At 34.3% G+C, this 14,903-nt stretch overlaps 1 protein-coding gene across 1 annotated transcript in view; it reads left to right on the top strand.

Moving 5' to 3' along the window:
- The first annotated feature begins 5,328 nt into the window (after window positions 1-5,328).
- LOC127799536 (pyridoxine/pyridoxamine 5'-phosphate oxidase 1, chloroplastic) overlaps window positions 5,329-14,903 on the top strand; it is a 31,856-nt gene continuing 22,281 nt past the window's right edge. The window contains exons 1-7 of the mRNA XM_052333652.1: window positions 5,329-5,496; window positions 5,570-5,773; window positions 5,857-5,895; window positions 6,710-6,877; window positions 6,970-7,075; window positions 8,763-8,929; window positions 9,075-9,317. Of these exons, the coding sequence (XP_052189612.1) occupies window positions 5,353-5,496; window positions 5,570-5,773; window positions 5,857-5,895; window positions 6,710-6,877; window positions 6,970-7,075; window positions 8,763-8,929; window positions 9,075-9,317 (1,071 nt within the window). The 5' untranslated portion in view covers window positions 5,329-5,352. The remainder of the gene's footprint in view (window positions 5,497-5,569; window positions 5,774-5,856; window positions 5,896-6,709; window positions 6,878-6,969; window positions 7,076-8,762; window positions 8,930-9,074; window positions 9,318-14,903) is intronic.

Below are 14,903 nucleotides of genomic sequence, written 5' to 3'. Positions count from 1 at the left end.
TTTTTTTTTGTTGAGCCAACTTGCTCATATTAATTAAGTTTTGATGATTGATAAAAATATTTTTATGATATAAATGTATTTCTTTCTCATATAAAAAATAAATTTATTTTGACTTAAAAATGCTACAAAGAGTAAATTTATTTTGAATTAAACGTGGATTGTCTTTAAACATGTTTCCTTATTTTGATCATTTATGTCTCAAAAGTTTGTTTGAATTTTCATTTATTGATAAATGCTTTTATTACTTATGCAAAAAGTATATTTATTTTGAATTAAAGGATAATTACTTTTAAACATGTTTTCTCTTGCTCATACAAAAAGTAAATTCATTTTGAATTAAAGAAAATTGGTTTTAGACATGCTTTTTCTTACTCATGCAAAAAGAAAATTTATTTTAAATTAAAGAAGATTGCTTTAGACATGTTTTCTTATTTTAATCATTTATGTGTCAAAAACTTATATTTGAATTTTCAAATCTTGATTTTTTATGCAAAAAATAAATTTATTTTGAATTAAATATGAGACATGTTTTCTTATTGTTTGAGAAAGTCTAAACATTTTTTGAATTTCAAATTTCATATTAACCATTTCTTTAATGGTTAAAATGCTTATAAATACCCTCCCAAACTCATTTTTTGAGTATCCATTGCACATATTGTACATTCAAAGCTCCTAAAAGTTCTCAAGTTAATTTTCAAGCATTCCAAAACTTTTAAAGATTCATTGTTCATCCACCGAAGAGCCATAAGGCAAGAGGAGAAAAGTTCTTCAAGTCTTCTACGACAAATCCGAACTTTTCTATTTGAGGTTACAAATTTATTTATTTATTTAAATATTATTGTCTTGTATAATTTGTTCTTAATTGTTTATTTGTGTCCAAATGTGAACAAATTATTTGTAATATTTAAATTATTATTGAGTATTGTATAGGTTTCCTAGATACGTTAAAATCTAGGTGAATTTAGTTTTCAAGGTAAGGTAGGGAGAAAACCTTAGTGTAGCGGTTACCTAGAACCCATTGTAATCTAGGGGTATATCTAGTTTCCAATATGAGCTAGTGTGAAAACCTTGGTGATTTTGATTTAGTGAAACCCCAAGTGTGGTTAGACCTTGGGAGAGTGGATTAGGTGTATGTGAAGACACCAAACCACTATAAATTATCTTGTGCCTCATTGTGTTTATTTTTGTTATATCTTGTTGCTTACATTTATTATTAATCTCAAATATAATTTATTATATTTACCAATTATATATTTTTCAATAAAATCATTAATCAAGAATATTTATTAAAATTGAGAAAAAATTTAATCACTCAATTCACCCATCTTGAGTAGCCATACCCTAAGGGACCAACAGTTTGTGTTTGATCTTGTTTTTGTTTCTTTTTCATTGTGTCTAGTTTTCGTTTCATTGATATTGTTTTCATTGCTTTCTCATTGTCCCGAGTCTCCCACATTCTTCCCTGTCATGACCAAACCTGTCCAGATTTGCCTAGATCTGGCTTTCAAATCTGTCACCCTTTGTCCTTGCTCTCTTGCTCTCGCCCTCGCCCTCTCATCTCTATTGATCAAAACCATGATCTCGCCCCTGCTTGCTTCCCTGTCGTGATCAAATCTGTCCAGATCTAACCAGTTCTACCCAGATTAGACTTTCAAATATGTTGCCATTCGTTCCCGCCCTCTTGCTCTCGCTTATGTTTAAAAAAAAAAAACTGAAAACAATAAGAAGTCACTAATTAGAAACATCTAAAACAACTGAAATATCATGTCAGGGTCCGGTTCTTCGTGTGGTGCCTGCAAATTCTTGAGAAGAAAATGTACCTAATTATGCGTCTTTGTCCCTTATTTTGACTATAAAGAAGGACCTACTCATTTTGCAGCTATCTATAAGAGTTTTTGTGTCAGTAATACCTCCAAGCTCCTAGCCCAGCTTTCGGTAAGTGACCGATATGAGGATGCCGTAATACTATCATATGAAGCTCAAGGTAGGCTTCAAGATCCCATTTACTATTGTGTATCCTATATTTTTGCCCTCCAACAACAGGTTATCGATCTGCAAGTTTATTTAACTTTATTGAAGGAATTACTGTTTACAAACTCTTGTCCAAACCCTCAAGATGTTCAAAATTGGTTTTACCTAGAATCTAATTCAAACCCTATTCTAGAACTAGATCTGAGCTTCACCAGTAATTTTGGACAGATTTCATATTGTGAAAATGGATCATTACTTGTGGATGATCCAAACCTTATCTAGAGTTTTGAAAACCCAATAATCTCAGAAGAAAATGTGTCGTTTTCTTATTTCTAATAGGCTAATTCGTAACATTACCTTGTTAAAACTAGCAGCAGCCAGTGGCCATTCCAAGGTGATGTTAATGAACTCGGATCTGTCGTGTTCGGTAACCATCATCAACACTGAGTATCGTCGAAATCCAAAGTTATCAACGTGGGTGAATTAGATTATTGCTTTGTGGATTTTGTAATGATATTGTACCCCTTGAATATTCTATGATTGTTTTCTTATATGTTGTGTAATCTTGGATCTATGGTTGGAATGGTTAGCACGTAATTCTCTGACAAATGAGCTGCAATCATTATTTATTTGTCATTCTAGCTAAAATGATTTTTCATATTTTCATCATATTGTTTATGTGGATTATGTTTGATAAATGTCTCTCACGGACTCTATTATTTATATCTTTATTTTTTCCACTAACATATCTTTTTGATTATGACAAAAAGAGGGAGAATAAAGAGAATTTGTGTATGAGAGTGAGTTGTAATTTTAAGTTGTAAATATTTTTGTATGGGGAAGAAGAATATATGATAAATTTTTTTAATTGAGAGATCTTGTATGTGAGAAAATTGTATACTTGAGAGATAGAAAATCAATCTAGACATTCAAGGCAAGCAAGTGTAATCAAGACAATTAGATTTGACAATCAAGTTTGTTCTTTAAAACTCCTAAAAATTATTTTATCTATTAAACTATATCCAAAATATTTTTATACTATTAGTATTTTTGAAGGGGAACTTATAATATAAAATTAAGGGAGAATTTAAAAATATTTTATCAAATTAATCTTTTCATAAATCATGTTTTTGTCATCATAAAAAAAATGGGAGAATGTTGAGCCAACTTGCTCATGTTAATTAAGTTTTGATGATTAACAAAAGAGAATTTTTAATATACAAAATATAGTATTTTTAGTCATTAACAAAAAAAAAGTATTTTTCTTGAAAATATTAATTGTAGTACTGAATTATTTTTAATTAATTTATAAAATATTTTTTATAGCATATGTATTACTAAAAATATTATTTTCTATTAAAAATATTTTTAAATATTTTAAGATTAATTTATAAAATATTTTCATAGTATATGTATTACTAAAAATATTATTTACTATTAAAAATATTTTTAGATTAATTTGTAAAATATTTTTTATAGTTTATGTATTACCAAAAATATTATTTTTATTAAAAATATTTTTTAAAATATATTTTTAATATTAATTTATTAAATATTTTTTATAGCATATGTATTATCGAAAATATTATTTTCTATTAAAAATATTTTTTAAATATATTTCAAAAATATGATCATTATAATAAGAAAACTTAGTATAACTTAAAATTAATATGTGAACTCAAATAATCAAGAGGGCTTGTAGATCAGCTGACAAATGAAGACAATAACAACCTTGAGGTGCTAGGATCAAACTATGGGGCATGCCTCATGGTTTGATCCCAACACCTCAAAATTGTCCTTGTCTTCTCTTGCCAGCTGATCTACAAACTCTTTTGGTTATTTGAGTGCACATATTAATTTTAAATTATACTAAGTTTTCCTATTATAACGATTAGATTTTTTACCGTTGAAAAAATAGCTATGAATACCTCCCAAATCTAAGTGCTTTCATTGCATATCCAAAGCACTTAAAATTCCTCAAACGTTCTCAAGTAAAGTATCCAAGCAATCCGAGACTCTCGAAATATTATTGCATATCCATCGAAAAGTCACAAGTTAAGAGTAGAAAAGTTCTTCAAGTCTACTACGACTAATCTGAACTTCTTCATTTAAGATTATAAATTTACTTAAATATTATTGTCTTATATAATTTGTTCTTAATTGCTTATTTATGTCCAAGTGTAGAAAAATTATTTGTAAATATTTAAATTATCATTGAGGTTTGTATAGGTTTTCTAGAACCATTAAAATTTAGGTGAATATAGTTTCTAAGGTAAGTTGAGGAGAAAACCTTGGTATAATGGTTGTCTAGAACTCGTTATAATTTAGGTGTGTATCTAGTTTCTAAGGTGAGATAGTGTGATAACCTTGGTAAAATTGATTTAGTGAAACTCCAATGGTGGTTAGATCTTGGGAGAGTGGGCTAGGTATGCGTGAAGATACTGAATCACTATAAATTATTTTGTGTCTTATTTTATTTATTTTTCTTATATTTTGTGGCTTATATTTATTATTAATTTTAAACATAATTTATTTTAATTATCAAATATATATTCTTAAAGAAAATAATTAATTAATAATGTTTATTAAAATAAATAAAAATTTTAATAACTCAATTTACCCCCTTTTGAGTTATCATATCGTAAGGAACCATCAATTAATAATGATGACTCCATAAAGAAACAAAACATCAAAATCAAGAAAGAAATAAAGGATGATAAAGAAAACAAATAAATCAAAAGAAAAAGAGATTGAGAAATTGTCATAAGCAAGCTTCAATGACTCAATACATTATTAAATAAGTAAAACTAAAGTCATACTTGATAACATTACTTATGGAGTCACATAAACTATTTTACTCGTTAACAATGTTGATAAGCCTCGTCAATATGAGATAGTTTAACATATCGTTAAAAAATCATGGTCAAAGTTATTCTGACATTTTCTTATTTTTTTTCTCTCTCTAACTTGAACCCACCATAGCAAAGACATTGAGAGTGATATTGCCACCACTTGTTTATTTATGTTTAAAATTTTCTCTCACATTTTGTATTTTTTTAATGTGTTTCATTCTTTTTTTCTTCATATATGATCTTATTTATTGGTATCTAAGCACATGATTGGGTTTGCTTAAAATATGAGAGGAAAGGAAAAAAAAGAATTAGTGATGTAAAATAATTTATTTGTTAACTATTTTAACAATAAATAATTTTAATGATTTCAAAAAACATTATAAAAGATGGATGCATTTTTCGCATAGTTAGGGGGTGTCAAGTAGAATTTACTTTTTTTTTTTGTGTAGTTTTTTCATTTCAAACAATTCGATCTCCATAATATAATCTAAAGTGGGATGAAGCGCCTCTTGCAGGCCTTCAAAAGAGAATGACTTGGCCGATGCGCAAAGCCAAAACGATGACATGCCTGCTCACCCAATTACTGGTCGCTTCTAGTACTGCCACTTCCTTTCTCATTGCCACGCCAAACGGTCTCTCCAAACCTTCTTGCTCTCTGCCAAATTCATCTCCGGTAAACCCCTTTCTATCTCTTTCACGTTTCTTTATATACGCATAGTTATATGGAAAGCGATTGCTGATTACAGGCTTTTCTGGGGCGAAATTGGGGGTCTGCATTTCGTGGGTTGTGTTCGAGCTCCGGCGAAGCGAGAGCCATGGCCAACAGACCCGTTTCTACATTGCAGAGCTTGCAAAATCAGGACTCCATATCGTACCTGTCGCAGCGTGAAGCGGCGGAGATCGACGAGATTCTCATGGGTCCTCTTGGGTTCAGCGTCGACCAATTGATGGTCGGTTATCGATTTCCAAGCTTTAGCTTTGCATGCAGCTCGCAAGTAATTGTTGGGTTTTGATGAGAATTGTGTATTTGCAGGAATTGGCTGGTCTCAGTGTAGCTACGGCTATTGCGGAGGTAAGCTTTGATGTTGGGATTATTGTATTTTTTCTCAACCCTTAAATGAAGACCCGCCGTCGTAACATAAAAATTGATAGTTTACGTGATTCAGATCAGTTCATTTGGCATCTATATCGGGTGTCAAGTTCAGTGTTTTCTGGTGTTTTATATGGTATTTGAGGTTCGGTGTTTATGAAGCACCAGAGAGCAAAGATTTCAAGATACTGCAAAAGAACAAAATGTTTTACCTGTTTTATTTATCCCCTATTTATAAGTACAAGTTAAGCATAAAAGTAACCAACCTATACTAAGAACTTTTTTTAGCCCTTACTCCTGGCGTAACCAACTACCAGGTCAATAAGCCAAGAGAGAATCTCTTAGTCAATCAGTAATTTCATTCAATCTCTCTCAAAAACGGATACCCCGTACAAATGTTGGTATGAGTATACCATCATCATTTTGTCCAAACAGAAAAATTTAAAATATGAAGAAAAATCAAACTAAAAAAACTTCTCTTGAGGGTATAAACCCTGCTACAACTCAGATGATCTAATCAAAATAATGGATTTTTGCTGCCAAAAAAAATACACGTACCGGAGACCTTGCTGCTGGAAGATTAGTTATGTAGATAGAGAAACTTGTTTCTGAGTCTTTAGCATATCACAGTTGTTGAGAGATAGAGGGGGCCATTATGCCCTGTTCCCGAAACTGTCTACAGGGCTTTTTGACTCATAATTTTCAGTGCTTACTGATTCATAATTTTCTAAGTTAGAGATACTACTTTTGGAAGTTCTGCATATGTTTCTAGTTGTACCACTACTGCTTTTGACAGGTCTACAGATCAAGTGATTTTAAGCGTGTTCTTGCTATTTGTGGTCCTGGGAACAACGGCGGAGATGGTCTTGTAGCTGCTCGTCATCTACATCACTTTGGATATAAACCATTTATTTGTTATCCAAAACGTACTAGTAAGCCTCTTTATGATGGTCTGGTTACTCAGGTACACCAATGGGACTCTCAACTTGAGATTTTGGTGACAGATAACTCTATGTTTTTTGCGGAAGTGTTTATTTTTTTGTTATAATTTTGTAGCTGGAATCACTCTCAGTTCCTTTCCTGTCAGTGGAAGATCTGCCTACAGACTTATCAAATGACTTTGATATTCTAGTGGATGCAATGTTTGGATTCTCATTTCACGGTAATTTCTTCTTTATCAGTACTGAGAATAATTCCTGCATCAGCTTTTTTTTTTGATCCCTGCACAAAATCTGGGAAAACTCAGAAAACTCTCGTTTGTCTTAAATCATTATAATTTGTTTTCTTTTATTGATGTCTATAGTTGGTTGCCATATTGCTATGAAGAAGTATACTATAAAAGATTCAGAAGATCCCAGAAGTCTTAAAAAGGTATTGGTGATAAAAATATATAATTGTTGTATGTCCTCCTAGGATTTTTATGAGGGCATAATAGTATATGATATTTTTCCCAACCATGCTTAACAATTATTATATGTCCTCTAGGATTTTATTGAACAATAGTTTGTCATGTCCTTCTGGCCATATTTATCACATAAATCATGCAACTAGACCTCATTTTACTTTTTCTGTCCATTAATGCATGTTCACTAAAGTTCAAGATTTCCTATTTCATCATAAGGTCATATTTATTTAGTCTTAATCTTTTTTAGCATTCCAGTTTCTATACAATCTTCAGCTTCTTGATCACTTTCCCTAAGTTGGGGAATGTAATATTTTCTGATCAGTTTAAAACATCCCTATGAGTTCTAATTTTCTCAAACCCTTTTCAGGCTGTCATTGGTGTTTCCTAATGCATGGTTTCCACTTTTTCCATGGTTTTGTTCAAGATTGTCTGCTAAGTGTGCTATTGACCAACTCACTTAAATGGTAAACCATTAGAGAAAGAGGCAACTTTATCTTTCATTTTATTATTTTTATTCTCAACACCCTCCTCACATGCCAAATTTTATTAATAACTGGGTCAACCACATACAACTACTTAAATATTTGACTGGCTGTAAACTTACCTTGATATCATGTTGAATGATTAACCACCAACTCCTCTAAAAGCTTAAGCTTTTAGGGACAACAATAATTCTATCTTTTATATTATCATTTTCTCTATATAGACTTAACTGTAAAAAGAATGTCATATGTTTGTGAAATGGAAAGTGTTTGAGATGTCCATATATTAGCCATGAACTTGTGGGAAAAATTCTGTTCCAAGCTATAAACTAGACTAGAAAGAAAGTAGCCAGCATTTCTATTGCATTTCTGAATGATGGTCCCATTGTCATCTTATATTGGAAAATAAATGTTTCATTACATACTCAAGTCTTTTTGGGGGCATTTACACATATCCTTTAAATATTTGGGTTTGTGTGATGTATGACAGAATAGTAAATTTTAGGAATTAGTATTGTTTATTTTATTTATTTGGTTATTTCTTATTTTAGTTTGTTTTCTAGTTTCTTTTGTTTATTTTTTAGATAACCCTTTAGTCATTAGGCCCCATTACATCCTAATTAGATTAGGAATCCTACTTAGATTGTGATTGTGTTTACAATCCTAATTAGAATGGATTAAGGAATCCTAGTTAGAGTAGATTTTTATCTATTAGTTGTCTATAAATAGTCTTTTAGATTGTAATTAAAGGTAGACTTTGATTATTGACATTGAATGTTGATATTAGTTTTGAGTAATAGGGATTACTCATGTGTTTTCATTTTGGGTTCTGCATCATTGTGCATCATAAAGAGTTTGTCCATAATTAAGAGTATTCTGGTAACAAGAATTCTTTTGGAAGTTCCTTGTCTATTGCGGTATGGTATATCATATTCTGAAATTTATACCCTTATATCCTTAAGGTACCCCAAGGCCTCCTTTTGATGATTTGATCCAGAGGCTGATACGTATTCAAAATAAAGATCAAATTCATCAGGAATCACCTCCTGTTGTCTCCATAGATATTCCATCTGGGTGGCATGTTGAAGAAGGTGATATCAGTGGAGAAGGCATTAAACCTGACATGCTGGTACAATTTTGATGGAAACCTTTGGTGTACCTTGCTACTCGCCAATTTGGAATCAGTGCTTTATCATTTTTTATTGCCATGCAGTATACTTCTTCCCATACTGCCATTAATCATATGTTTTGAATGCGCAACGATTTTGTTATAGGTTTCTTTGACAGCTCCAAAGTTGTGTGCCAAGAAATTTCATGGTCCACATCACTTTCTAGGTGGAAGGTTTGTTCCACCATCCATTCTAGATAAATACAAACTTCAACTCCCACCATATCCTGGCACTTCAATGAGTGTCCGAATCGGAAAGCCTCCACAAACTGACATATCATCTCTGAGAGAGAACTATATTTCTCCCGAGTTTCTTGAGGACCAGGTAGAGGCAGACCCCTTTATTCAGGTATGCTTTGATCCAAAACTGAATGGTTATCACAATCTAACTTCTGATTACTTTTAATATTGCTAGAACTAAAAGTGAAAGATGTAGGAACTTATAACTACTGTGTATTTAGCATGTGATGTTTCCAGATGCAGCCTTACATGTCAGCCTACGAATGGGACCTGTGTAAAGATCACTATCATTTTAGGTACCTTAACAAGTCACATTCAGTTGTGCCTGACCAATTCCTGGACATATGATTGATAGACAAACAAGTTGGCTAAGGAATGAAGATGCATGAACATAAGCCTAGGAAGCTCAGCCTCTAGGGGGGAAGCTTGTGTTGGGTTGGGGTTGTTTGACATAGAATGAGCTAGGAATCTTGAGGTCTTGTGGGTTGTTGGCTCAAGATAGTTTTATTTTGGGCATGTTAACCAAATGAGTACTAAGTGCAAGGAGGTCAGCTTGGTTTTAGAGGGAGAGCCTGTCTATTCATATTAGGAATGGATGTTAATGGACGTGGCTTATCTGCAGGGTAGTTTATCTTCATTATGGTTCTAGTTCATTTGGGATGAGGGATACAACTATGTGGGATATCCTTATTCTTGACCGAACTAACTCCTTGGCGGATTCAAATATTATCTCTATATAGTAAGGGCTTTGCCCAGTGGAAACGAAGAATCATTCTTACAGTCTTGCCTCTTTTTCCTAGTTGTGCTGCCTCTTTCACCCGTTACTACTTGGGTTACTTGGTGCACAGACACTAATATGGTGTTAGATTCATTGCTAAAACCCTAGATACTCACACTTTTGGTGAATCCCTGGGGACATTGAATTAAAAGTCACTTTCTTAGAGCAGGCAAGGAAACCACCAACTGCTTATGCTATTTGCAGAGCCGCAGCAACTGAGAGGTTCATAAACAATCACATAACATGATATAATCCAACAGAGTATACCTTGGCTCCTTGACAATATGCTTTGCCTACTCTACTCTAGCAATCCACCAATCCAGTTGTACCTCTACAGGCCCTCTGACATCATTGCAGTCAATCAACTTAACGTTGGTAACTCCCCTGTGACATACTTATCTAATGCAGCAGCTGGCAATGGCCCACATCTAATGCAGTTTATGTTGGTGCATCAGATGCCAGAACTTATAAACTCACAGCAATAGGTAAGATCCTGTATGAACATCTGAAAGTAGCTATTCCTCATTCTGCTTGGTCAAACCTCTGATTTGCTTGCCGTATGTAGATATAAGCATGCAATATTATTTGTTGGAACAGGTAGAAGGAATGCCCGAGATTAGTGGATAAAGTTGTTGTTAGGAGATAAGAGAAGTTTCCGAGATTAAAGGTGGGATGAGGCAGCTTGAAAAAAAAAAAAAAAAGATAACTCCTGAAATTTAAATATCAGTTTATTTGTTTTATCTTCTAAGCTTAATTCAAATCTATTCCTGATTTTTAGGAGATAGTTTAGGTGGTTTCTCGTGTGTATATGTCCCATACTAGAATTCAATAAAAGATCAAGTAAGTTTTCCTAAGATTCAGCTTATTTCATTATTTGATTTAATGCTAGTGTAAAAGTGGAAAGGAGTCTGTTGTGCAATTCATTAATACACTGGGAGCAACCAGACTCTTGAAGCGGTGCATGGTGCTGAGCAGATAACTAGGCTTTGGACATGAGGTTTTTGAAGAAATTTTAATCTCCATAATCAGATTGGGGTTTATAAAATCCAACAAAAAAATTTCAGATCTGTCCATGAAAACATGAAACAAATAGAGTTACCTCACATAGTTTCATGAGCGCAAAATCCTCCAAAAAGATCACACGCAATGCCTTTAATCACCTTCCGCCTATCTTGGAACTGAAGAGGTCCTTTTGTTTTTCATTTTGATGGCTTAGAAAACAAAAAACCCTAACTAGTACTTGTTACTAGTGTTATATAGATATGGCTAGGGCATGTCACATGGGACCTAGTGGAATTTCCTCCTATATTTAAAATTAGTTCATATTAATATAATAACTTAAATCATGCTCATCAACAGATTTACACTTTAAATAAAGGACTAGAGGCTCATTTGTGAGACCCCTTTACATATTAAGCCTTCCACCAACTAATATTCTATGTAAATTTATGGAACTAGACCAAGTCAAACACTTTTTCCCCCAAGCATATATGTGTGTCTCCTTCAAAATATTTGGATAGCACAACAATTTAGAAAACCAAATATAAAATATTTTATGATGTATTCTTGTATGCAAAGAAATATCTACGAAATCTTTTATATATTAACTCGGCAGATTTTCTCCAAAATCTAAGAAAGGCAATCATGAATATTCCCTCCTACAATAAGAGTGGTGGATTCTTTATTGAATGACTAGTGCCTCATATACTCTCATTATATAACCTAACATGTCTTTATAGCACCACCTAGGCATCACCAATTAATAGGTGTTAAGACTACATAAATCATATATAAGACTTAGCATCATTCATAGGTCTTAGGACTTTTTGTAACATAATACTCTTTTAGTAAAGTGATAGGTCTAAGAGTATTCTTGTAGTGGCCCTGGTTAATATTTATCTCTAGAAATACTCTCATGTTATGTTATGTTAGTAAGAGTCTCTACCCTAGTGACTAAAAACACACCACTCTATCACATATAGTAATACAACATGTGACTACCTTTTCAACCAACATCATGGCCCACAATGTTCATAGGTTGTGAACAATTTTAAGATTACAAGGGAAAATAAAATCATGTTTCCTTGTTAACTATCTCTATTACTAACATGATTTTGTATAATGCAATCTAAGGGCAAAATATCATCCAATATGGTATAATAAATAAATATACCCACAAATATGCATGTAAAAAATATTTCTCAAATTCTATTATCAAATAATAAAAGTATTGGCTTTGCAAGGCATACAAATTTTTAGTTTTTGCCATCACTTGAAACCCAATGCAAATGGCTTGATAACAAGTTAGGTAAAATGCATGTTGCCCCCAGAGTCCAATTCTAGATGAGATCTTGACCTAGCCCCCACTTTTTGACCTCCATTATAACTTTGTAACTTCCTATACTTGCTCTAAATTTTAGATTCCCAATCTAACTAGTAGAATTCTCAATCGCTTGAGAAGAATTGATATGAGGGAAATTGGGAAATTAGGGGGAAGATTTGAGAGAATAGAAGAGAGGGAGAAATGAGAATTGGGAGGGAAAGAAAATTGAGAGGGAAACTGATTTCTGAATTCATTCATCATGTGGGGGTAGGTGTAGATCAATTGTATTTATACTGATCTATAGCCTAGATTGGGCACCAAAAACAGTTATCCCATCCCACTTGCCTTACAACTTGCCATAGGACATGCTGGAACATTCCTCCAGCAATGCCAATACACGTGGCTTATTTAGCAAGGCCTAACAACCTATTACATAAGGCTCAATAGCCTGCTAATGTGACAATCCCCGCCCTTAAGACATTTCTTGTTCTCAAGAAATGTGTAACAAGCTGGCTGAGTTGGGAAATTGTTGGAGGAGATCCGGTAAATACTCCCATGTATTGTTGTCTTCATGGAGGGACGACCATTTAACTAGGACCTGGGTGAGAGGAAATCCATTCTTGTGAATCACTCTTTTGTCTAGGATAGCGATAGGAACTCCCTCTTCCATTTCTTCTCTTACTGTAGGGGGAAGCGAAGGAGTGAATCTATGTGCTCCAATGGCTTTCTTGAGAAGAGAGACGTGGAACACAGGGTGAATCTATGTCTCCTCTGGCAGTTGCAGCCGGTAGGCTACTGTCCCTATCTTCTCGACTATGGTAAATGACCCATAGTACTTAGGGCTCAGTTTGGAGATGGGTTGATGGGTCAGGGCCTTGAGATGCTGCTAGCCAAGCTTCAGGTAAACATCCTCTCCGACTGAGAACTCCTTCTCACTCCTTTTTCTGTCAGCTAATTGTTTCATCCTATTTTATGCCCTAGCCAACTCTACCTTAACTAACCTGATAGTCTCATGTCTCTACTACAAAGAAGTCCCAACCACAGCCACTGTAGACTATCCCCCAATTACTGGAAGATCCTTGGCTTATAGCCAGAGAGAGCCTCAAATGGGGCAATCTTAATCGAGCTGTGGAAGCTCGAATTATACCACTATTGAGCTACTGCCAGCCACTTATGCCATCCCCTCGGTTGTAGAAAACTGGAACACCTAAAGTAAGATTCTAGACATTGATTTACCCTTTCTGATTGGCCATCAGTTTTAGGGTGATAAGCGGTAGACATCAGTAGCTTAGTGCCTAACAATCTCATCAATTCCTTCTAAAATAGGCTGGTAAATATCTTATCCCTATCTGATACTATAGACTGAGGGATTCCATGCATCTTCACCACATTATTCATGAATGTTGTTGCCACTTCTTGTGCCATGAAGGGGTGGGATAGGCCAATAAAATGACTGAACTTAAGAGAATTTATTCACCACCACCATAATGCAGTCCTTTCCTTCTCACGTTGGGAGCCCTTCTATAAAATCCATGGTTATATTGGTCCATGCTTGGTCTGGCATAGCAGGGGGTTGTAGCAGACCCAAATGAACCATTGTTTCGTGTTTGCATCTCCTACATACATCACACTTCAACACATAGTCCCATACATATTTCTTTAACTGAGGCTAAAAGAATACCTGTTGTACCTTATGGTAGGTATTTTGAATGCCCAAATGACCTCCAATAGGGGACTCATGTAATGCTTGTAGGATCCTGCTCTTCAATCACACTCTCCAATCACCAGCTTGCCCTTGATCAGTTTGCACGTTCCCACTTCCCTTGCAACACCACCCTTCTCTAGGGTCACCTCCATCTTGTTGAAGTCAAAATTGATTGGACTCACTCCTCTCATCCAATCAACCTCAAGAACAATATGGCATTCCCCCAACTTAAGTAATCTTAAATCAACCTGGTAATATTCTCCTTGCATTTCCCAGCAGAATCCCAAACATGCGGATTTACTGATGACTTCACTCCCATTAGCTACTGTTACCGACAAGGGTTGTGTGCTGGCCAGTGGCCATTTCATCCTCTTGGTTGTTCCCTCATTAATAAAACTGTGAGTACTCCTACTATCTATTAAGACCATGAGGGTGTTGTCTTGTACCTTTCCCTCCACTTTAATAATCTTGCTACTGGCCATTCCTTTGATTGCATGTAAAGAAATAGCCCCCTTACCTTCTTCTTCCTCTTCTTCTATCATTGCCATCTCATCTTCTTCTTCCCCTTCTAGTAGAAGCAACTGCTTCTTGCACTGGTACCCTAGGTATATCTGTCCCCACACCTAAAACACAACCTTTGCTCAATGAGCTTGTCCCTCTGTTGTAAATTCAGATTAGGGGGTGTATTTGCCACATACCTCACCCCTGTTCCTCCCCTGAAGTTCTCCTTGCTCTACATCCTTCCTCTAGATAGTACCATTCTCGAATTAATCCCTCTGCTCTAGCCCCTCTATTTCTCAATTAAGGCTTCTATTGTCAACTCCTGTAACAATGCATCCTCTGCTGCCTCTTGCATAGATTTGTCACGGCGTGACAATAAGAATTACAT

The sequence above is a fragment of the Diospyros lotus genome, chromosome 4 (genome assembly GCF_014633365.1).
Source record: "Diospyros lotus cultivar Yz01 chromosome 4, ASM1463336v1, whole genome shotgun sequence".
Classification (NCBI taxonomy): domain Eukaryota; kingdom Viridiplantae; phylum Streptophyta; class Magnoliopsida; order Ericales; family Ebenaceae; genus Diospyros; species Diospyros lotus.
The sequence above is the reverse complement of the archived record's forward strand: the minus strand, read 5'-3'. Positions and strand labels throughout refer to the sequence as shown.